We start from the raw sequence: 24,387 nt of genomic DNA, 5'->3' as shown, positions 1-24,387 counted from the left end.
ACATGCAAATACATCACAATTATTCCTACTAAATCAGCAATCAAGGAGATTCTACTACATGTTAAATGAGAATGAAAGATATTGTGAGTTCATGAAGAAATGGATATTCTCCTAAATTAAAAAAGAAAAGGTAGGAAGGTAAATGATAGTCAAAACACAGTATAGTAAATGACCATCATTATGCAAGCATTAGAAGCCTAATTTTTCATAAAGGACTCCGCAGTCACTATCAGATAAATGACATCTCGAAAAAGTTATTTAAAATAGCTAAACCCCTAAAAGACTTTTGTTGTTTTGCTGAGGCCAGACCAAATTTCTGAAGAAAGTAATGAATGCTTCCTATTTCTGAGAAATCCAGGGCTTTTCGAAACATTTATGTTTTTAATCCTCATCTTTGTATCTTCTCTTGTCAACAAAACATTTGCAGCCTTTGCACAGAGGAACAAAAAATTACTAGCTACCCCATCCAACCAGGAAATTTCAAGAAAATGTTCCCTTAGGGTTCTCTGGAGTCCTGCTGAGTTTGGATTCAATTAAGGTTCGTTGATATACTCCTTTCTCAAGCAGATTTCATCTGAAATGGGCAGCAAGGCAAATTAGATAATGGACAATAGAAGGGAAAACATTCCTGACATTTCACAGTGCGATTGGGGCAACTTTGAAGCAATGCCGTTCCCTACATAATACTGTTTCTTCATGGGACTGCCAAGCCAGTGTGGAAGCAGACAGAATGCATGGATATTGCAAAGTTAACCCAAGATGTAGCTGGCTTCTTCCTTTTTTTTTTTTTTTTTTTTTTTTTTGCATGCAAGCAAGTAACTCTATCCTCTACTTAAACTCTTAGTGATTGAGAAATTCTTATACCGATATCCTTGATGCACCTAACCTGACAATTATATGTCTACATCTTTAATTACTGTAAGGCATATAGCATTTCTTAAAAGTAATATAAAGAGTAGTACAAATAAAGAACAATAGAAACTTAGAAAAATATTTTACAAGGCCTAAGGCATGATCATACAATTAAAGCTCTCTTTGATTATGTTGGAAGAGATCAATTTAGAATAATAGTCCCACTGTGAACATCCAATACAGTATAACTTAACCAGAAATTTCCCTTATCATTTATCTCCAACAATCTCTAAGTCCCAGAAAATATGTAATTTGGTTGATACTGTAGTTGTATCTGTACTGTTGATACTGTTTTCTTTCAATATCAAATATCCTGCTGGTTTCTGAACATTCTTTTGACTAGTTCCAGTTCCAAAGACTGAAAATATCATCTGAATTGTCCCTAATAATAACCAAGAAACAATTTCCAACACAGACAAAGCTAAGTCAAAAGTGAGGAGTTCAAATGATTAATGGCAGCAAACCACCCTATTCTTTTCTCCTTGACTTTAACAGCCATTTGTAATTCAAAGAATACTGCAAAATAAAAGGTTATCATCATCTGTCATTAAATGTTCTTAGACTGTTACTGAACCTGGAACTTACAGAGATTAGGTGAAAGATGTAAGACATTACCACTGATCTTATTTTTTTTTAAGCTTTTATTTAAATTCAAGTTAGTTAAGGGGCACCTGGGTGGCTCAGTCAGTTCAGCGACTCTTGATTTTGGCTCAGATCATGATCTCAGGGTCACGGGATCGAGCACTGTTTCAGGCTCCAGTATGGAGCCTGCTTAAGATTCTCTCTCTCTCTCCCTGTCTCCCTCTGCTCCTCCCCTGCTTGTGCTCAATCTCTCTCTCTCTCTCTCTCTCTCTCTCTCTCTCTCTCTCTCTCTCTCAAAATAAATAAATAAACTTAAAAAAAAAACAAATTCCAGTTAGTTAATATACAATGTATTGGTTTCAGGTGTACAATGTAGTGATTCAACACTTCCATTGTCCCTGATTTATAGTTGACTGGAAAGAGACAAAAGCAAAATTAAGGAAAAAGTAAATTCTGTTAATCAGATAGTTATTACAAGTATATTAGATGTTCAAAGGCTGAAGATGAAAAAAATACATATTAACTGGCTTATCAGGATAAACCTTTCTCAAAGAAGATGGGACTTCACACAGGTCTTGAAGGAAGAGAGGAATTTGGAAAGCAGGTGATGGTTTCAGGCTGGTGAACCTGGAAATCTCTCAGATGTTTGACATCATTGTTGCTTCAAGGGCTAGGAATACACAGATTGAGGATTTCAACAGATTAAAATATGGTTGTTGGGCAATACAAGTGGTTAACCAGATGTGAACAGCCATGGGGTATTTGCTAGTGACTGTGTAGAACATGGTTTGTAATCTGAAAAACATTAACATTTTTTTTGTGAAAAGAAAAAATAAACAAATGAGATTACGTTAAAACCAAGAGCTTCTGCACAGCAAAAGAAATCATCATCAACCTATTGCATAGGAAAAGATTTTTGCAAATCATACGAAGATTTTTGCAACTCCTTATCTGTTACATAAGGAATTAATATCCAAAATATATAAAGACCTCATACAGTTCAAAAACAAACAAAAAAATCCAATTTAAAAAATGGAAAGAGGATCTAAATAGACAGTTTTCCAAAGAGGACATACAGAGAGACAACAGTGTCCAACTTCGTCTCAGGTCACGAGCTTGCGGTTTGTGGGTTCAAGTTCTCCCAAACTGTGAGATCATGACCTGAGCCGAAGTCAGACGCTTCACTGACTGAGCCACCCAGGTGTCCCCAAAAATCTATTGCTTCTGTCAAACAAATAAATCTTTCAGGCTATCAAGATATCAATGTCATTTTGCAGATTGTTTTATTATAGTTTGGGACAAAAATATCATGTTGCCTTTCTCCACTACCTAGACAGAGTGCCGGAAAGGCAAATGGCTTCCCCTTAAAAGGGGAATAAAGAAACAACTGCTTTTATTTTTTTTTAAATAATTTATTGTCAAGTTGGTTTCCATACAACACCCAGTGCTCATCCCAACAAGGGCCCTCCTCAATGCGCATCACCCACTTTCCCCTGTCCTCCGCCCCCCATCAACCCTCAGTTTGTTCTCTGTATTTAAGAGTCTCCTTGGGGCATCTGGGTGGCTCAGTTGGGTCATGATCTCATGGTTTGTGAGTTCGAGCCCCGCGTCGGGCTCTGGGCGCCCAGAGCCCGGAACCTGCTTCGGATTCTGTGTCTCATTCGCTCTCTGCCCCTGCCCCACTTGTGCTCTGTCTCTCTCTCTGTCTCTCAAAAATAAATGTTAAAAAAAAAAATTTAACAGTCTCTTATGGTTTGCCTTCCTCCCTCTCTGTTTGTAACTTTTTTTTTTCCCCTTCCCCTCCCGCATGGTCTTCTGTTAAGTTTCTCAAGATCCACATATGAGTGAAACCATCTGATATCTATCTTTCTCTGACTGATTTATTTCACTTAGCATAATACCCTGCAGTTCCATCCACGTTGCTGCAAATGGCTTGGCTGGCCATGAGAAAGAAGAAACAACCGCTTTTAAAGAACTCTGCCTCCTATGGTACTTGGTGTTTTCATTCCCAACTGCAGGGAGTCTTTGGATCATCCCCATGCTTATCCCCATGTCTTTGCAGAAGGCCCACACCAGCAACGCCTAGACAAGAGTTACACATGGGCAAAGGGCCAGCATGATTTCAGTGAGAACCCAGGTTAAGTTGCACACTGTTTCCTGGTTAGGCTGGGCAACCCAACAACCCACTTCTAGCGGGGACTTTCTATTATCTGCTTGCCAGCTGCAAAAAAAAAAAAAATTTTGCCTTATATTTCACAAATAATCCACGGCAAGTTGATTCAGAGTACAAACCAAGTGAAGCAAGAAAAGCTATAAGAGTATCAGGAGGAACTGGAAATCACGTCTCATGACCGTTCTCCAAACTCACCATTTCATGCCAAAATAAGTCATATGTTCATTTATATTTAAAATAGATCATTTGGAACTAACCTAAATACACACACACACACACACACACACACACACACACACACACACCCCTCAATAACCTATGCCATTATGGTGGGTTTTTTCCCCCAGAGTCTTATCATATTGTGGTTTCCCCGCTTCGGTCAAGTTGAATTTAATTGCCCACGATTTGTAGTCACATTTTTGAAGTTTTATTTTCTCCGAATCAGTGAGGTTTACCTCTGGTCTTTATATGCAGTCTAATCTCTAAAAAGTCAATATAAAAAATCTGCAGGCTGTTTTCCCAGATTACCACTCCCTAGAAGGATGAAGGGTTGTATCAGCTGAGTCAGGTCTGATGCTGATGGCATCAGGAAGCTGTGCAGGATAGCGAACTTCCCATCTAGCTTCCCCACAAAGTGAGGCCAAGCCTCCCAGCCTCCCTCCACTAGAGAATTTTTTAAGTTTCCTTCCAGACCAAAAGTTCTAAAGGTGTATGAGACTTCCCCCTTGCCCACCAATGGTGGTGATGTTCTGCCCAGGAAGGTATATGGAGGAGTCAATGCAACTCCCCAGGGTCTTGAGGGACAAGGAAAGTAGTAGCTTCCAACTGCCATCGTGTTTACCCATTGCCTTTGCTGGACTACCGTGAGGACAAGGGTACTGAGAACAATCCAGAAGAGGATCTAATTAGATTGCCATGAAAGAAAATCTAGGTGTCATTCCAATATCATACTCATGCCTTGCACGGAGGTAGACGTATGAAAGGCCTGGCCATTAATACTTGGGTGTTCTAACTGTTTCCACAGTTATGAGAGAGGGTGAGGAAGGCACTTCACCCCTTAACTTCAGGGGGCAGCTCCGAGCTCACTTGATTAAAGCAGCTTGTGCATTAAAGCAGCCACTAACCATGAAGCTAAATCATTCCAGAAGCCAATGTCTTTGATCCCCCTTCCCTTCTGTGAAGTTGAGTGAGGCCAGAGTGGGTGCTGTCTTGCTAACAAATCGATTCAAATGCCCAGACCAAACTCCCAGAAGAATCCCTCAGACTTGGCAGCCTGCCACAGCTTGGCCAAATTGGGTCAGTTACACACTTGGCTAGAGTCTGGAGCTGGACGAGGCTCAGCTCTCTGTCACCGCTTAAGTCTGTGCTCACCCAACCCCATCACATCCCCAAAGACCATACCTCCTCGGCTTCACTAGCGTACTGAACAGTGGAAAGCAAGTCACTATCTTCCAGGCCAGTTTGCTGAGTGATTTTTGAAGATTTTTAAAGACCACCCGGACGCGCATATGCTTGCTGCAAACTACAAGGGTGGCATTTCCAGTTAGAATTGCTTTGGGAGTCCCTTCCTGCCACTGACGCCAAGCTGGAGTAGAGACACCTCCATCGAAGTATCTTGGCCTCTGAAGCTAGCCGAAGTCCAAAGGATCGTAAGTTGATTCGAAGAACCTAGAATGACCCGCCTGAAGGCAGGAGAGGAGTGCCTTTCAGTTCAGCGCAGTTTCCACCACCGCTGACATTTCCTGAATGGTGGTGGTGATGGTGGTGATGATGATAAATAAGCAAGAACGTTCAGAAATTTGTCTGAAGTCAAACCTGCCAGTTTGGTTCCGGTCTTCCTCTTCAGCCGGAAACCAGGGACAACCCGCAAAGGGCTCTGTCCCCAGGAGAAGCTGGCCTGCGCTAGCCCTGGCTGGCCTACGGGATGAAATCCCTGCAGGATCGCTCCCCACCGCCGGCGGGAGCAGCAGCTCCATCCTCCACGGGGCGCGGCTACCAAGTCCACCCACCACGCCACCGGTGCAGGGAGCTCCTCCCAGCCCCCCTCCTCCTCAACTCCTTCTGCTCAGCCCCCCTCCACCCAGCCCCCTCCCCGCCCCCCTCCTCCAGGGAGTTTCCCAAGCATCCCAAGGCTTGAGCTTCCTGCGGAGGGAGGGAAGGGGCCCGTGCCGATAAAAGGGATGCGGAGAACTTGGGGAAGCCACAGTGCGAGGGAGCTTCAAATCCGGGCTCCTCTCCCGCCTCTGGAACCCGCACCCCTCGCCGCACTCGTGGCCGCCATGAGCCTCCCGCCGAGCCGCGCCGCCCGCGCCCCGCGCCTTTCGGGCTCGCTGTGCGCGCTGCTCCTGCTGCTGCTGCTGCTGACGCCGCCGGGGCCCCTCGCCAGCGGTGAGAGCGCACGGCACGCGGCACGCACCCGGGCAGGGCGGCGCGCCCAGCCTCCGCGGCCGCCCCGGGAGCGGGGAGGTGCCCCGGGCCGGCGGGCGCGGGGAGAGCTCTCCTCCCACCTGCCCTATAACGGTGTCTCTCTCCCTCTGTCTCTGTGCCCCAGCCGGTCCCGTCGCGGTCATAGTGAGGGAGCTGCGTTGCGTGTGTTTAACCACCACACCGGGGATTCATCCCAAAATGATCGCTAAGATGCAGGTGATCGGGGCCGGGCCACAGTGTCCCAAGGTGGAAGTCATGTAAGTCCTCGTGCGCCGCGGTGTCCACTGTGACCTTGACAGGAGAGAAGTCCCTCAGCCCGAGTCTTCAGCTCCCGTGGCTCGAGGGCTCATCCTTGTGTGTGTGTGTGTGTGTGTCTGCAGAGCCACCCTGAAGAACAAGAAGGAAGTCTGTCTGGACCCAGAAACCCCTGTGATGAAGAAAGCCATCCAGAAAATCTTAGACAGGTACACTGTCCCTTTGATCTTTGTGCTTTGTAATCTCTTTTGAGAGCGTAGACTTCTCAAGGTCCTTATTCTCGGCAACGGCTGGCTTTGCCTACCCGTTGGAGACCACGCTTGGGATAAAAGATCCTTGAAGAGGGGGCGGAGGGGGGGACTGTTCAGCAAAGTCCTGGGGAAACTTTTTTTTATCACCAATCTAATTGTCATAGAGGGTTCCATAGAGATCATGGCTGAAATGTATTTTGTTTTGAGTATAGTCCTTGAGTCCACCCTTGGCTTTTCATCGGGCTTAAGCTCTGTGTTTTGAAAACAGGTTGGAGTAGAGAGAGTGTAGAAATTCGGTTCAACTGATATAATTCTTTTCTCAACAGTGGGAAAAAGGCTGATTAAGAGAAAGGACCATGCGTTGGAAAAAATTGCCCAGTTCCTTGGCGGAGCCGTTTTCTGCGCGTCTCAGGACCCAGTGAAGACAAAAGCAAGGGCTGGTTTTCTCTAGTGAGTTAGGCTTCTTCATGAACTCCCTACTTGTGAGAGAAGGGCTGAGCGAAGATTTACTTTTGTCCTTCCAGCTTAACGCCCCGGTCCTGAAGTACTTCACATAGTATTCCCTGCTATTTATTTGCTGTTACTTTACCTGCTGTGCTATTGAAACCTTTGGCAATTGACTGAACTGTGAGTCAAAAATCACTGGTTGTTAATCGTTCAAGGTGACTTTTGTCATTTTAAAATATATTCCTGATACTGTTACTGAGGAGGCTGGGGATTTCATGTGTGAATGGTATTTCATTAGAATGCTGTATGTGAAGATATATTGCTATCTTTACTCCTAATGAAATAGAAAACATTTTAGTATTGTTCCTTGGGGAATATGTCAGGAGAACTCCTTGCTTTTAGACCTGGAATGCTGAGTTGTATTGCCTTAGAAAGCTGAGCGTATCGTGCAGTTATCTGTATAAAATATATTTCCTTATTTAGAATTTTTAAATGTTTAAGTTCTATAAGGACTAATATATTCTTTTCCTATAACTTTAGACATATGATGTCTTCTTAGTATGGCATAATGTCATGACTTACTTGTTAAACTTTGATTTTATGGTGTATATTAACCATTTTGCTAGGAGTACTATTATTCTAGTCACTAAAGATGTTTTGGATAAATGAAGAAGCTAGGAAATAGGTGAATTCCCTACTTCCAGTTTTTATAGAAATGCATTGTTTGCATTTTTTAGCAACAAAGGCAAACGTAACCATGACCTGTACTCTGGCAGTTTTGAAAATGTATTTGCGCCATTTAAATATAGATTCACATTTGGTTTTCAAGAAATATATGCAGGTTGAGGTTTTGAGCGTTTTGTTATAAAGAATTACCTATGCATCACACCTGCGATGTTAAAATTACTTTTCATCATATGTCTTCTTGGTTTATGGTACTTCTTCTGTTCTTTGGAAAAAATAAAAGATATATAAAATTTACTTATGTTGTTTCTTCCTTCTGATACTGTTGCAAAAGCTTTGCTTATCTTTAATTCTGCATTATCTGAGAAGTAACTATGCTACTCTCTGGCTAGCAGAGAGGACCCTCATTCCCCCCGCCCCCCTGGGGCCCACTGTATAAGTTCAACCTTCCTCCAAGATCAGTCCCCTTCCAGTTACTCCTTCAGAGCACCAACAGCCTTTGGGCTGTTTAGAAAACACAAATTTAAGGTAAGGCTTCCTTACCTTAAATCCTTAACTGGTTCCCTATTTCCTAGATGGGAAATAAAAATTGTGAAACATGGCATATTCAGTTCTGTCTCATCTGACTGACTCCTGATGACTACTTTAACTTCACGGGTCCTTTGCACCCTTGCAATCAAGAGCTTATTAGTTCCCTAATTGGGAGTGTTCTTTCCTGGGTCCACACCTTTGCATTTGGTAGGGCCTCTACCTGGAAGGGCCTCACCACTTTCTGCCTATAGGAGGAAGCTTATTCATCCTTTAGAACTCAGCTCAAACAATGCTTCCCTCAGGAAGTCTTCCTTGGCACTCCCAGAAGAATTTGTGGTTTCCATTTTGATGTTCTCCTAAGGATCTTCTAAATATTTCAGTGTTTTTGAATAGCAAATATTGTATCGTGGGTTTTTTTGTTTGTTTGTGAGTTTCTTTATTCTTTATACGTAAGAGTTCTCCTCGATCGTCAACCATATGCATCTCTGCATCCCCTATACCTGCCACGGATTGACTTAAGGAATTAATAAATTATCCTGAACCTCAGGTTATTAGACAGTGTCCTAACATCAGTAACCTGCTCAATGTGATGTTGCATAAATGGTAATTCCTTTACTCTCTTTTCTTCAGCTTGTCTACAAGTAATCTAACAAGAGCCCTGGGGTAGGTTGGGGTAGCCCTTCAACCTGTAACATCTACTCCTCACTTTCACGTGGCCAACTCCATTCTCCCTTTGAAGTCAGTTGACCTGTCACTGAGGACCTCACAGATCCTTGCCCTCCCCAGATGAAGCCCTCTTTTACATCCTCTCATAGCACTTTGTTCTTTTCCTTCATAACATTTTGTCACTGACATGACTGTAGAATCCATAGAGACTATATCCCTGTGGTCATTTATTTAGGGTCTATTCCAGCTTCACTGTGAGCTCCATGAGGGCCAGAATACCTTTGTCACATTCGTTTCTGTTTTTAGGACATTGCCTAGCCCATAGTAGGTGCTTAAGCAGAAGACTGGTCCGGACTGAAGGAGTCTCACTGTCTCTCAGTATCAAAATAGCAATTTCATGTAAATAACTCATCCTTAGGAAAAGCAAGAAAATGAAAGGAAGGAGACTAATCCAATTGATATGCATATACACATACACCAACTGGATCAATATATATGCTTATATTGGTGCATATGTATTTATTAGTACATACTAATATATTATTAACACATCTATATCTAAGCTAAATTATTCTACATCTTTTCATCTCTCTCTTTATACATAAAACACCTATTAGATTAGTATATGTTATTAACATATTATTAATGTATTATTACAGTAATTATAGTAATACATCATTATTATGTATTAATATAGCTCTACGTAACACAGAAGAGGGAGAAAGACAGGAAGATACAAAGGTATGGAAAATTTTAAAGAGATGATTTACTGACCAATTTTTTAGCAATATTGAAAAAAAAAAACAAAATACCTCAAAAATTTTTAAACTTTCATGATCTTTTTACTCTCCCAAATAGTGCTTTTTTCCCTTTGAACCTATGAATCATATCATATACTAATATTAGGGAAACATTGAGAAAGAAAATCAAATTACCATAGATGTGTGAACTATAAATTTCAGTGTTTTAAATAATCTCTTATTTGTCATACCAGTCCCAAAATACTCATGGAGTCAGTGCCTGACAATAATAAATGAAAGCATATCAAATGTCCTTTCAAGAGGTGAAATGTATGTTCTGGAAGAAATAAACATTACTGATTACTTTTTTCTTTGCCATCATTCAAGATCTTTGTTTTACCCAGAAACAAGACTTACAAGTTTGGTTTCTTTATAGACCATAGAGTAAGACCTCATTTGTAGTATTCTTGCAATTCTGTTTGTCATGCTCATGCTATAATTGGTTGTTCTATGAAGAAAAGAGATGATATTACGGAAGTATAACCTATACAAGACCCTCATTGGCAGTTACTACTCACTAATAATAGCATTACCATTTATCTTACCACTAGCAAATTCAACGACTAATATATCTGGGGGAAATTAACCCACTGTAAGTCTTCTAGAGATACATTTTCCTCACACAAACTCCTAAATGCCACATTCACTCTACTGTCTATCTGAAACTCACTCTCAGTTATGAAAGCACTAGGACTTGAACAAGAGGCCAGCTAAAATATCTGTTACTGCCCCCCTCCAGACAATTTACAATGTTTAATTAATGCCCTTCATTTTACCACTTTTTCCTGCTTGCCTCTGGGTGTGACACATTCACATAATCCTTCAATTCTTGAAGGTATCTGACTAGTGGCTTTGTTTTTCTATCATACTTGTAATTCTTGCATAAGGAAAATCACTGCGGGTAGCTCTCATATTGTATTTAACTTCAAAAGTCTTTCCTGGATGTTACGAATTGAGAAATTTACCAGACAGAATGAGTACCTGGGGATTTTGATTTGCCTCCCTGACTGAATCACGGAAGACAGAGAGAATGCACATGATTGTAATTTTGGCTGACCGTCCTGGTTTGCTTTTAGTCAGCAAAATTAATATTATATTCCCGAAAATGATTGTTCATACTTCAAATATGTACAGTGAAATAATGACATAGGGAGACTTAGAGTTTACATGCAAAAGTTTCTTTCTATGAAGTCTAGAGTCCTATTTCGTAAATATTGAGAAATTGCAAGAACCCCTACCTCCTCTGTAAAAACCACATTCTTTTTTTCTTAATTTTTTTTAAACGTTTATTTATTTTTGAGACAGAGAGAGACAGAGCATGAACAGGGGAGGGGCAGAGAGAGAGGGAGACACAGAATCTGAAACGGGCTCTAGGCTCTGAGGTGTCAGCACAGAGCCCAACGCGGGGCTTGAACTCATGGACCATGACCTGAGCCGAAGTTGGACGCTTAACCGACTGAGCCACCCAGGCGCCCCAAAAACCACATTCTTAAAAGATGTGATTCCACTGCCACATAAATGTGGGATGATTGTTTCTGACCCACCTCTAGGCTGAACAAAGAGAAAAATCGCTAACTGGTTTCCAGCTGGAGAGGTCAGTAATTGTAATTCTTTGCACTTTGTGGTACAATACAAAGTCAGGGTAATTATGTTTCAAATCTGGTTTTGAGTACTTCCAGCTGTTTGTCCTTGGCAATTCATTTAACATCTCCATCCCTCGGGTTTCTCATCTGTAAAGTCAGTACAGTAATAATATCTGTCTCACAGGCACTAAGGGCTGATCCTGGAACAGAGTAGGTACTTGACAAATATTAGTTCCTATTCCCTAATCTAAAGTCAGAAAACTGAGAGCTCTGTAGTTTAAGTGCCATCATTTTGTTCAAATGTATCTGTATTCTTTCTATCTATGCATGGATCCTTAAGTTTTAGCGCAGGATTTGTTTCCACAAGTCATTTTTAAGAAGCTTCTGGGAACAATGTATTCATATTCTCTGTCTTTTTTTTCTGTCATTCATGTGTTAGTATTACCAACATATACGGTATATTTTTCTCTTATAAATATTCATCCATCAATACCCATTTATTGATAATCTTGTTACAGAATAGACCCAGTACAGGATTCTTGAGATACGGAGATTACAAAAATGGGAAGCTTTCAGCCTAAGTTAAGGTCTTATGGCGGCCAATATACTGAATTCTCTCTGACAAAGCTTTCCTCGAAAGCTGAATGATAAGGGATAGATTTTTTTTTAAAGAGAGAGAAAGGGTCTCTCGGGTGGGATTCCCCAGAATCAAACCCTGAGAGGACATTTGCATGCAGGAAGTTTACTGAGGAGTGCTCTAAAGATAAACATCTGTCAGGAAGTAAAGAACCAGAGAGAAGGAGAGCTGCTGTTACAGTAGAAGACCAGGCGATCCTATGAGAAGCTTTGGGGCTGGGGTAGCCTTCCAGAGTTACTCTGAATTGTGGCAAGGGAGCAGACCTCCAAACTCTCCCACTGACAGGTCATTAGATGTGGGCTACCTCTGGGGAGTGGGGACAACTTTGGGTGAGACATTTCCCTGGGGCCCTGGGCTGTGCCCAGAGAAGGTCTCAGTTGTGAGCTGACAGCAGCCATCATTTCCAGCAACTGGAGACAGCTGTGGTGCACCATCCAGAGGATCCTGAAAGGGAAGGAGTGTGGGCGGTGCATCCGGGTTTCAGGGACAGGGGAGGGGAGAAAAAAGGAGAAGAGAAGAGGGAAGGGTGGGGGAGGAAAGGTCAGAGAAGGGGAGAGGCCGGGAAGGGATGAGAGGAGATGGAAAAGATTGGGGGGAGCAGAGGGGGCAAGGAGGAGAGGACAGTAGGGGAAGGAAGGGGGGAGAGTGGAGGGCCTTTGTCTTACCTTTTCTTTTTACTTTTCTTCCTTCCTTCTTTTCCCTTCCCAGCTCTCCTTTCTCCTCCCTCCTTCCTTCTATCGTTTTCTCCCTTCCTTCCTTCTTTCCATTCTTCCTGTTCTCCTGAGAAGTACAATAATGCTACTTGAAAGATAAGGAGGAGCAGGGGGACGAAGTTACCCCAGCAGCCGGCACAAGCCCCTTCCATGTGGGAGAGGCCATGTTGGACTTCTCAGCGTTTCCAGTTGTGCTCTGATGACACCCACTTAAGTGAGGTCCAAGTACCACTCATTAACATATGGAACCATCAGAAATAATACATTGTCGTAAGCCACTAAATTTGGGCTTGACTTGTTACACGAGAGGGTCGTTATGCATTTGACGCTCAATGGCTAATATTAATTGGCATTAAATTAAAGTGAAAATTCCCAGCTCCTCGAACCTTTGCAGGGCTTCTGTCCAACAGCACCCAGGAAGACACTCCCCCTCAATTCTTCCGCCCTTCCTACTCCTTCCCTGACCCCACCCCACCCCAGGCTTCACCTCTGGGTGCCGAGTGCCAGAGTAACTAAGGTCTGGGTTCTTCTTGTCAACTGAGAATCATACAGAAAACATATTTGGTTTCAGCACATAGAGGAAATCTTTTATCCTCTAGTATTTCAATTGATTACTTAAGGTGCTTTGACAGCAAGACCCCAAATTGCATTATCCCCAAGATCTTCTGTACTAATTGCTTTTATGACTAATTTGCGAATGACAGCTTATTTCCTTCATACTTGGGAGATGTCAGTTCAAAATCTTTTATGTATGACAGTTAATCTATGCTTTATTTTAGTGGGTAATACTCCTCCAAATGTCTAGATATTTTCTTTCAAAAGAGCTAACAGATAAGTTGTTTGAGTCTTTGAAACCTTGCTAGTTTCCTAAATGACTGGGACTCTGCTATTTATACAATGACTTAAAGGAAAAAGAGATAAAGTAACTTACCACACCAGAAGAATTAAATTAATAAACAGCGTGACAATGTTGGATCCATAAAAAGGCTGCCCAGTTATTTTAAAACCCAAAAACTTTGACACTAACTTTCTAGCATTTGTTTAAACATACTATTTTGTATAACCTTCTTTTCATTGAATAACTAACTTCAAAGTATCTTTTATCCACTTAGTAAGCCAGTTTTTCAGAGTTTGTATTGTGTTTCTCTTCATGGAAACAAAAACAAAAACAAAAACAACCTACCAGGTGCAAATGACGGTAATACAGTTAGCACAGTTAGCAGTATAGTGGTAACGACAGCACATTGGTATTGATGACCCATTGCTTTGCACCAGTATTTGAGGTCTCACTGTAAAAAAAAAAAAAAAAAATTATGTGTATTTATTTTTGAAAGAGAGAGACAGAGACTGAGCATGAGCGAGGGAGGGGCAGAGAGAGCAGGAGACAGAATCCCAAGCAGGCTCCAGGCTCAGAGCTGTCAGCACAGAGCCCGACATGGGGCTTGAACCCACAAACCGCGAGGTCATGACCTGAGAGGAAGTTGGACATTTCACCGACTGAGCTGCCTCCGGGCGCCCTGAGGTCTCATTTTTTAAAAAAAGAAATAGCACAATGACCAAGTCACCCAATGAGAAGAACTTTTAAACATCTGGCACATACTAGATACTTAATATTTACTGAATCAGCAAAAGCTAGCAAAACATTATTTACCTCAAGTGCCAACTAATAGGCTTGCGAAATTTTAGTGACTCAAGAAATTTGTTAATGCTTCCTCATGAACCTTGCTGACGTTGTATCTTTTGTGACAAATATGTTGATTAAGACAATGGCTTAATGATACTCTGCAACATGCCTACCGCTTTCCTGGTACTAAATGAACCAGGAAAGAAATTTGGATAGTGTGTGTATAGAGGGAAAAGTGTCCAGTGAAACTAATAAATACAGCAAACAATATGTGTTGGGGCTGTGATGGATGGGGAAAAAAAAAAAGACACTATAATACTTAAAAAAAAAAAACCACAACACTTTATATCTTGCTCTGAAAATGCTTTTGAGCTTACATTTGAATAAAAGTATATCTGACCAGAGAATGAATAACATTTCAATCACAATAATGAGGAAAGACTACAAAGTCATCGCTCAAGAAGAACTAGAAAGGCGTTCACTCTCCTTACTCTGTTTCCTGCTGAGAATCTCTCTTATTCACTCCACATCTTAGCTCTAAGAAGGATAGTCATTTTCAGCTTAACCTTTTTCTTGACTTTGCTTCTTAGACTATGAATTTCTGAGTTGGAAGAGGTGGAAAATCATTTTAATATGTTCTACTGCCAGACTGTAAGATACATGGGGAAAGCTAAAGGGGTGAGAAAGAGAAATACATTTACAAAACAATGGAAGATGAACTTAAGTAGGTGTTGTCTAACTTAAACAAGAGGGAGAATTGGCTTTAAAGTTGAAAGAAAAAACAATTGGAAACAATAATTGACTGTATTGATTCTTTTGATAGAAAATGTAATTTTGTACATTTGAATATTTTGAGTTTCTTCCAAAATGTTAAAGGTATAAAACATAAGCAAATAATGAGAAGTTTAAATAATATTGTGTAAGATTTGTACATAGTTGTAATAGGAAGACGGCTTGTGGCTAGAACCTTGTCCGTTATTCCCAGGCTTCCAAATCACCTCTTTATACTATAGGTACTTGGGACCAGATGGAGTTTGGTCTGAGGATTGTGTCTGATTAAAAACTTTCCTTCATACAATACTCATTGATCTACTCACCAACACTGTTTAAGACCCACTGTGTAATGTATTATCCTACACACCAAAAAATCCCTAAAGCATTCAAAGAAACCTAGGACATGCCTCTACCTTCAAAAGTGTACGGTCCACTTGAGGAAGCAAGTCTCATAGAAGAAAGCGAGATCCAGACAATAACACACACAAGTCAGCCTGTGATGTGCAGGTGCTTTCTCTATATCACCTAGGGTTTGAGATCAAGACTCATGATTGCTCTCTGAGAATTGAGGAACAGAGATTTTGTTGCAGTTTGTAACACTGCAAACCTGGAAACACCCTCAAGGTCACCAATAAGACAGAGGTTGGTTGAGGATTGCCCATGCCATACAACGTCACGCAGCCATTAAAAAGGATGGGGAAAGATGACCTTGGGGTAGCATGAAAGGATGCTGAAGGCGTATTTTTGAAGGGCAAAAGCAAACCATCTAATGATCCCATTTATATTAAGAAATTTATGTCTACCTCTATCGATATATGTGTTTCTCTACGAGTGACGTGTGTCTGTCTATATACACATATGTGTGTATATAAATGTAGACAGAACAGAAAACTAATATCAAACTGTTATCTAAGGTTTCCACTGGAGAGTGAGGATATAGAATAATGATGAAGAGAAATTTACATGTTTTATTCCACATACATCTGCAGTGTATGAACCTTTCACACTGAATTATATTACCCACTTCCCTGAAATATTAAAAATAAAAGAAAAAGGAAATATGCTGGGTGTTGCTTTTTAGAGTAGACTCAACAAGCAGTTTATTTTACAACACGAGGGAGGAGGCGCTTTTCTTCTAGTTTCTGGATGACATTAGAAGAAAATAATACATTCTGAAAACAGAAAGCAACCCACAAACTAATATGCAAAGTGGGCCTTTGCCGGTAATTGGCTCCTACTTTATGCACATACTACAAACAAATCCTAACATTTATCAGCAACCGAGTTAGGAACATCTGCTTTCTTTGGCACCTGGAAAGGGCCATATATGTATGCTCTCAGATAGTCATAAAGTGTCTGTTAAGCCTAGAAATTGCCTTACAGGAAAAGCAGGGTGTTATCATGTAGATACACAAAGAAAATTTGTGTAAGACTTCAGTTTAGTTCTTACCTCCCTACGTGGAAGGTTATATTCGCGTCAAGGATATGGGTACTAAGAATGGGGGAAGGGGGGTGCGGAGAGCACAGTGTGAAGGGAAGTATAAATAAAATTGAGCAGGAACCCCGACCTGCCTGGTGTTTATCTGGGTTGAGCACAACTTGCCCATCCTCCCACATGTATTTCCACACACCATCCCTTCTTCCCTATCTTTTTTCTCCCTGCTGGCCTCGAGGGGCTTGTATAAAAGGCATCGGGAGAGCATGAGACACCGTGACCGCAGACTTGGAGGCAGCAATTCGCCCTCGCACCGAGGCCTCCAGGACCGACTCCAGCTTAGTCGTCTCCACCATGGGCCTCAGTCCTACCTCCTCCTGCTCCAGCACCAGCCGGCTTCCGGTCCTACCGGGCTTGCTACTGCTGTCGCTGTTCCTGAGCACGCTGGTTCCCTCTGGGTTAAGTAAGAGAAACTGCGGGAGCGCTGAGAGTGGAGTCCCTGCCTCTCTGCAGCTGTGGCTGCCTCTGCTGCAGCAGGGCCTGGGAGAAAGTCTGCACGGTCGCTCCCGGGGCTGGAGAGGCCGTTACACCAGTACCTCCGGGAGGGGAGGGTATGCTTAGTGGGCACTTCACGTGTGCCAAGGCATTCTGCCAGGGTACTTTACTAAAGATCGGACGGTCATAGACGCAGCGACTTTAGGAGAGCGGCACAGTTAACAAATAAGGGGCTAAGGAAACAAGCCACTAGATAAGATCTCCGCAAGAATCGGGACCACTAACAGAGTCACGCTTTCTACCCTAGCTAAACGTGCAGACGTGGAGCCGTTCGTTGAACTTCGCTGCCTGTGTATGAAAACCGTCTCTGGCATTCACCCAAGTAACATCCAGAATTTGGAGGTGCTCAGGGCAGGACCCCACTGTGCCAACGTCGAAGTGATGTAAGTCCCTGTTTTTGTACCATTGCCTCATTGGGCATTAGGGAAACTCTCTGCTTCTGTCCCCACCGACGCAGTTTAATCCATCCAGCCCGGTGAATGGCTTCTGAGGGTCAGGCCAGGGCACTCACAGATCATTCCATTCCCTCTTGCAGAGCCACGCTGAAGAACGGGAACAAAGTCTGCCTGGACCCAGAAGCTCCCAAAATCAAGAAAATAGTCCAGAAAATTTTGGAAAGTGGTGGGTCAATGGCTTAATCTGTTCGCTTTGTGTCAAATCTTTCTATCTCCCAAGAAGAGTAGGAGTTTGAAGGTTCGACTTTCTGGGGTTCTTATTTATCCAAAATGCCTACTCATATTGTATTGAACTTTGGATATGTGTTCAATTCTGCCTTGAAAAGTCGCATGACATTCTGAGAAGGCTGGTTCATAGACGACAGAGAGAAGATAACAGTAAGCAAACTTACTGCCAAAATATAATATATGGTTTGTTCCCTAACTCTTGGCTAAATGTGGCACTATGCTTTGCTTTCCTTTATTTAAAATTTTCTTTCCAAATACTCATATGCGTGTTAACCTCTCTTGCTCTACTTGACTGTGAGACTAGCTATACTCATGATGATTAATAGATTCCATAATGGTCATTGTTATTAGGAATCACACAGAGCCCAGAATAGAGCACTTGCTCAATAAATGTTTGTTGATTTATTTAGGGACTTAACAGAGTTTTTCATTGTCTTCGTCTTAGGATACTTTGCCTCCAAGCATTTTTGAAAGGTTTTTCTAGTGTTTATTTCAGCCTTCAAAGCCTAAAAAATAATAAAGTTGTAGAATGTGAGTATTGTAAGCTGTGGTTACTTACTTTAAAGTGAATACATTTAATACTATAGAATAAAAAAATATATGATGAACAGCATTAACATTCTCTCTATTAAAAACACTCCAGTATTTTCAATAATAATCCTAATAATAACATAGGTTCTCTATGGTGTTAAATGTTTTAACCTGGAATGTTCGTATACATTTGCATTCACATCCTGTCTGCTTACAATTTTTGTGGTGGAATCAACCTTGCGAATACGAAAATAAAAAATTCACACGTTGGCAGACTTCTAATCATTGTTTTATAAGAAACAGAGCTTTCTTTTTTTTTTTACATTTTTTTTTATTTGAATATAGCTGATGGCCAAAGTTGCATTCATTTCGGCAGAGTGACTGACCATCTCTCTCCCTTGTGCTGTGTGCTCCCCAAGTGCTGCTACCTCCCTGACACCGTACAACATCATTACAACACCATCGACTACATTCCCCACACTGTGCTTTTTATCCCCGTGGCCTAGTCATTCGATAACTGGAAGCCTGGACTTCCTATTCCCCTTCACCCATTTTGCCCATTCTCTCCCCACTCCCTCTGGTTCTTTCTTTCTTTCTTTCTTTCTTTCTTTCTTTCTTTCTTTCTTTCTTTCTTTCTTTCTTTCTTTCAACGTTTATTTATTTTTGAGACAGAGACAGAGCATGAACAGGAGAATCTGAAACGGGCTCCAGGCTCTGAGCTGTCAGCACAGAGCCCGACCTGGGGCTCGAACTCACAGACCGTGAGATCATGACCTGAGCTGAAGTCGGACGCTTAACTGACTGAGCCACCCAGGCGCCCCTGGTCATTTATTTCTTAATCCCTTAAATTTATACCCACACTATCCTCACAGAAGTATTAACATGAAATCAAAACTTGTTGTTGCTTTGCAGTCATATATTATTAATTTTAACAGAATTGTTGAGGGAAAAAGACTTACTAACCCCTCCCCCTTTTTTTTTTACACTTCATTTATTTCTCAATATAGCACACAAAATCACTAGTTGATGATCTGTGTCAATTTTAGATTTTTTAATTTATTATTATTATTTAAAAATTTTTTTTAACATTTATTCATTTCCGAGGAAGAGAGAGAGCACGAGTGGGGTAGGGGCATAAAGAGAGGAAGACACAGAATCTGAAGCAGGATCCAGGCTCTTAGCTGTCAGCATAGAGCCTGATGCAGGGCTCAAACTCACGAGTTGTGAGATTATGACCTGAGCTAAATTTGGACGCTTAACCGACTGAGCCACCCAGGCGCCCCCATTATTATTATTTTTTAAGTTTATTTGTTTATTTTTGAGAGAGAGCAAAAAATAGCATGTACGTGCAAGCAAGAGAGGGGCAGAGAGAGAGGGAGAGAGAGAATCCCAAGCAGTCTCCATGCTATCAGCACAGAGTCCGATGTGGGGTTCAATCTCCTCAACTGTGAGATCATGACCTGAGCTGAAATCAAGAGTCGGACACTTAACCTACTGAGCCACCCACATGGCACTGATGTGTGTCATTCTTAATTTATTATAATAGTGAAAATTTTTGGATAAATTTTAATATGCCTGGCATACTAAGTGTTTTGTATGGATGAATTAAATGATTCTCACAAGATAGATATGATCTGGTTAAGAGTTCATCCTCTGTAAAGGGAATAATTGGGTGAATTAGCTCTACCCCTTACTAGCTGTGTAACTTTGGACAGGTTGCATAACCACCCTGTGCCTTAGTTTCTTCATCTCTAAAATGGGATAATAATATTGCCTGTCTGACAACCGATGTGAAAATTAAGAGTTAATAGATTCAAAGGGCTAGAAGCCCCACAAGAACCCCTATGTAAATGTTAGCTATTATTTTATTTGTTGTACTATTAGCATTCCCAGTGTTCTACAGAAGAATACTGAAATTCAAAGAGATTAGGAAATTTGCTGCAAGATCAGATAAATAAGTAGGTGACAGAGTAATTGAAGCTCTGCTCTTCACCACCACACCACGTTCCCCGATTCTTCTTTCTCTAATGAAGAGATTATATCCTATATCGCGATGTTATTGGCACACAAAAATAGGACCTGATCGCAAGCAGCATACTTTGATATGGAGAAGCAAGTTCACCAACCCCAATCTGTAAATGGACTTTGGGGGAACACTCACGTATTAAGCATTTAGTTCACAAATTTTGTATATTAACATCTACTTTTATTATCTCCTCATCGGTATAGGCTCAGTGCCTTAACATGTTTCATCTACAAAATAAATGCACTTATTAAATGGTAGTTAATATATATACACATATATATAAACATATAATAAAGCAGTAAGTGGGGATTGCAATCGTTTTCATTAGTTTTTCTCCAATAATTCACAAGAGCTCAGACATTTCATTCATTTCTCTAGTGGTTTCCTCCTGCTACCAACAGGGTCAGCTCCTGAAACATGACAGGTTTTTTGCACTATGCGATACCTCCTAAGATGCACATGTCTTTCGTTTTTGTGTGCATTAAACTATTTCGTGTAATGCAGAGAAAGAATCACTTAATGACATTTACTACTTCCTGTAAACATTGACATCTGGGGGTAAGGTTGTAAAATCCGGTATGCCACCCATTCATATCCCAAACCATCTCTTCTATCCATCCCCTCTGCCACTAACCCTATTTGGGATCTCAAGTTTTAGTGCAATACACTTGTGTAAGTTACAGCACCTTCTGGATCATCCATTTGCATTGGATGCTGGATGTTCAACATATGTAAGTCCAAGAAAATTGTCCTTGAAGAGATCACTGTCTGGTCGGAGGGGCTGACAGGTTGACAAATAATCACAACCTGATGGGACACCTGCAGATATAGAGGTCTGCTCTAACTGTGTGAAGAAACCGACAGAGGAGCAAGTCAAAGCCTCAGCATCATCATTTTCAACATTATCTTCATGAATATAGTACTTTATATTGAGTCCTTGCCCATGTTCTAGAACAGTGATATACATTATGACCGCTCACCTCATACAGCTTTGCATGTGGGGAGATAAAACATTAAAAAAAATTTTTAAGGTTTATTTTATTTTTTTTTAATTTTTTTTCAACGTTTATTTATTTTTTGGGGGACAGAGAGAGACAGAGCATGAACGGGGGAGGGGCAGAGAGAGAGGGAGACACAGAATCGGAAACAGGCTCCAGGCTCCGAGCCATCAGCCCAGAGCCTGACGCGGGGCTCGAACTCACGGACCGCGAGATCGTGACCTGACTGAAGTCGGACGCTTAACCGACTGCGCCACCCAGGCGCCCCTTAATGTTTATTTTTGAGAGAGAGAGAGAGAGAGAGAGAGAGAGAGACGGAGTGCGAGCGGGGGAGGGACAGAGAGGGAAGGAGACACGGAATCTGAGACACAGCGCCCGACTTGGGGCTTGAACCCACAAACCATGAGATCATGACCTGAGCTGAAGTTGGACACTTAACCGACTGAGCCACCCAGGCGCCCCAGAAAACATTTTAAACACTTTCAAACACACACACACACACACACACACACACACACACACTCGTGCACATGCATATGTATCTGCATGTATAATATCTGTATCAGTGAGAGATCGCAAATGCAGGAACGCTACAAGACACAACAGGGAACACAATTAGCTGTAGCTGTCCGGAAAGGCCTCGCTGAGGAAGTGATGTTAGGTAGACACCAGAAATTCGAATGGGACTTAGCCGAAAGGCAAGTGGTGGGATACTAAGAGAAAGAACATTGTAGGTGGAGGAGGGACATTGCATAGCCCTGCAGAAGCCTGGTCCTCCTGAGCATTCAGAAGTCAGCTAGTTTCCTGCCATGGGCCACTGATGCCCTTCACTGTTAATCAGCGCGACAGAAAACCTCTGGCTTTGAGATGAGGACATACTTTGCCCTATTTAAGAGCCCAAGTAAAGGCACCTGGATGGCTCAGTCGGTTAAGCACCTGACTCTTGATTTCGATTCAGGTCATGATCTCACAGTTCATGAGTTTGAGCCCTAAATCAGGCTCTGCGCTGACAGCACAGAGCCTGCCTGGGATTCCCTCTCTCTCTCTCTCTCTCTGTGTCCCTCCCCTGCTCTCTTTCTCTTCTCTCTCTCTCAAGAAAAATAAACTTAAAACAAAACAAAAAAAAGAGCCCAAGTCATCCTTTTTTCAGGGAAGGGAAGATGGTCCATATCGATCTCTTGACCTTTACTTTGTGGATTTTGTTACCTAGCCTCCACCCTTCTTCCACATCTTTCTACACTCCACTCCCAGAAGCTCTGTGCCCTCCTTAGAACATCACTGATCCAGCCACAGTGCAGCCTGACTTAAACTGGCACTTGTCCAGGTCACAGCAGGCTCTGGGAAATGTGGCCTGGAAACTCTCCTGCTTGACCTCATTTCTGGGCCAAGCCCAACGCAGTAACATGTGGGCACCAAGTTTTTACAGAATGAATGCATTCCAATATTACTTTCATAATTTTTCTCAGGGTAAGAGGATAGACCAGGGTAACAGACTTTGCTTTCTAGAGGGTGGCTGGTAGGGCAGGGTAGATCCTGTTCAAGAGACGGAGGAAACTTCACATTCGGGTGAAATTCAGAGCTGAGTCATCCCAAAGACCAATTCAACTTTTTACGAGCAAGAAAACAATTACGAAGACACACCTTTAACACCAGCCACAAAGCTCGACTCCGTGGTAATCAGGACAGCTGGCAGAAATAAGCAGTTCTTGAAAAGGCAGTTTGTTGCCAGTTGGGAAAGAAACAGAAACTGTCTAGGGTCTGAAGGCGCCACCTGTATAAATGGCAACAGAGTGATCACAGAGAACTCTACAGTAACATATAACAAAGCCAACAGACAGGTTCAAATACTGGCTCTAACTGCACCCATGTGCACGTACATGAATTTAGATTGAGGGTGTTGCTCCTGCTCCCAGCTCCCAGCCAAAACAGCTGACCCCAGTATTCTTCTTCTTCTTCTTTTTTTTCCTCCTAATCTTGGCTGGCCAGATCTGGCCTAACCCTTCCCAGAAGTGTCTCCACTTCCCCCACCATCCGCCCCAGTTTTCCGGACAGGACAGGACTGACAGTGGGGATAAAACAGGCCTCGAGAGTCTTGGGAGCCACTGGCCTGCAAAGCCTCGGCCCCAACTGCCCTTGCACTCTCGGCTCCTGCTGGCACCTGCTGGACATGAGGCTTCGAGTGGGTGCGGGCGCCCCCAGGCCCCTGCCCAGCTCGGGGCTCCTGCTCCTGGGACTGCTGCTCTTGCCAGCTGTGGTCGCCCTCCCCAGAGGTAAGAGCTACAGTAAGGCGTGGAGGGGACGGGGGCGGACGACAGGCAGTCGGGGAACCCCCAGGGCTGGGGTGGAATTTTTATAATCTTCTGAGCTCTGCCTAGGTGTGCGGGCGCTGTGCCATGAGCTGCCCGGTGCACTATTTACCATCTTGTCAGTAACACTTCTCTCTGAGGGAGGTATGATTTATGGGTGAGGAAATGAAAGCCAAACGCAATGAAAAAAGATCCCTAAGGTAAGTTCGAAGGTTCACTGACTCACCGCTCTGTCCTCCACCGCCTCCCCGCCCCCCCCAACCCTCAGTGGACCCAGAAGATGAGCACCTGCGCTGCGTGTGCGTGAAGACCACCTCCGAAGTCCGTCCCAAGCATATCCGCAGCCTGGAGGTGATGGGTGCGACAGTCCACTGCCCCGTTCCCCAGATGATGTGAGTCCCTGCACTGGCTTCGGGGCCCTACCCTCTGCCTCCTTTGCCTTAGCCTGCGTTCCTCCACACCCCGCTTCACTACGCGTCTAACCCCACGTTCAAATCTTTTCTCTGGCAGAGCTTCTCTGAAGAATGGTAGGAAAATATGCCTGGACCTGAACGCCCCCCTGTATAAGAAAATACTCCGGAAGCTTTTGGAGAGCTAGCTACCAGCTGCCTCACTCTGTACAGTTGCAACGCAGCATGTTTTCTGTTTTATTCATTTTCAAGCTAATGGTGGAAAAATCTCCCGATGTTTTTTTTTTTATTGCCCTCCAAGTTCTAAATAAATAAAATAAATCGACGTGTGGTGTATTTCTTAATAGAGCAAAGAAATAGTGTTGACTCAATTTCATTTAAAAG

At 42.5% G+C, this 24,387-nt stretch overlaps 3 protein-coding genes and 1 long non-coding RNA gene across 5 annotated transcripts; 3 read left to right on the top strand and 1 right to left on the bottom strand.

Annotated features, from left to right (window-relative positions):
* Positions 1–3,180: 3,180 nt before the first annotated feature.
* On the top strand, positions 3,181–24,328 carry LOC101094096 (platelet factor 4-like). Of its 2 annotated transcripts, XM_045056226.1 has the most exons (5): positions 3,181–3,186; positions 19,683–19,688; positions 23,403–23,557; positions 23,862–23,985; positions 24,104–24,328. In XM_045056226.1, exons 3-5 carry the CDS (start codon positions 23,455–23,457, stop codon positions 24,189–24,191), a joined length of 315 nt encoding a protein of 104 aa, XP_044912161.1. In that variant the 5' UTR covers positions 3,181–3,186; positions 19,683–19,688; positions 23,403–23,454; the 3' UTR covers positions 24,192–24,328. The 2 variants fall into 2 exon arrangements, with proteins under 2 accessions (XP_044912161.1, XP_011280030.1); XM_011281728.4 differs by lacking the exons at positions 3,181–3,186; positions 19,683–19,688 and having other exon boundaries at positions 23,317–23,557.
* Positions 5,807–8,028, top strand: LOC101094593 (alveolar macrophage chemotactic factor). Its single transcript, XM_003985330.6, has 4 exons — positions 5,807–6,055; positions 6,219–6,351; positions 6,475–6,558; positions 6,927–8,028. Exons 1-4 carry the CDS (start codon positions 5,848–5,850, stop codon positions 6,943–6,945), a joined length of 444 nt encoding a protein of 147 aa, XP_003985379.3. The 5' UTR covers positions 5,807–5,847; the 3' UTR covers positions 6,946–8,028.
* On the bottom strand, positions 11,790–12,672 carry LOC123385042. Its single transcript, XR_006597012.1, has 2 exons — positions 12,614–12,672; positions 11,790–12,392 (listed from the first exon to the last, which is right to left on the bottom strand). It is a non-coding gene; the product is annotated as an uncharacterized LOC123385042 (long non-coding RNA).
* LOC101094344 (pro-platelet basic protein) lies at positions 16,722–18,533 on the top strand. Its single transcript, XM_003985329.5, has 3 exons — positions 16,722–16,957; positions 17,297–17,432; positions 17,585–18,533. The coding sequence occupies exons 1-3, from the start codon at positions 16,849–16,851 to the stop codon at positions 17,685–17,687; spliced, it is 348 nt and encodes a 115-aa protein (XP_003985378.1). The 5' UTR covers positions 16,722–16,848; the 3' UTR covers positions 17,688–18,533.
* Positions 24,329–24,387: the final 59 nt, after the last annotated feature.

The sequence above is a fragment of the Felis catus genome, chromosome B1, assembly GCF_018350175.1.
Source record: "Felis catus isolate Fca126 chromosome B1, F.catus_Fca126_mat1.0, whole genome shotgun sequence".
NCBI classification, from domain to species: Eukaryota; Metazoa; Chordata; class Mammalia; order Carnivora; family Felidae; genus Felis; species Felis catus.
This window is presented reverse-complemented; position numbering and strand designations above follow the sequence as displayed.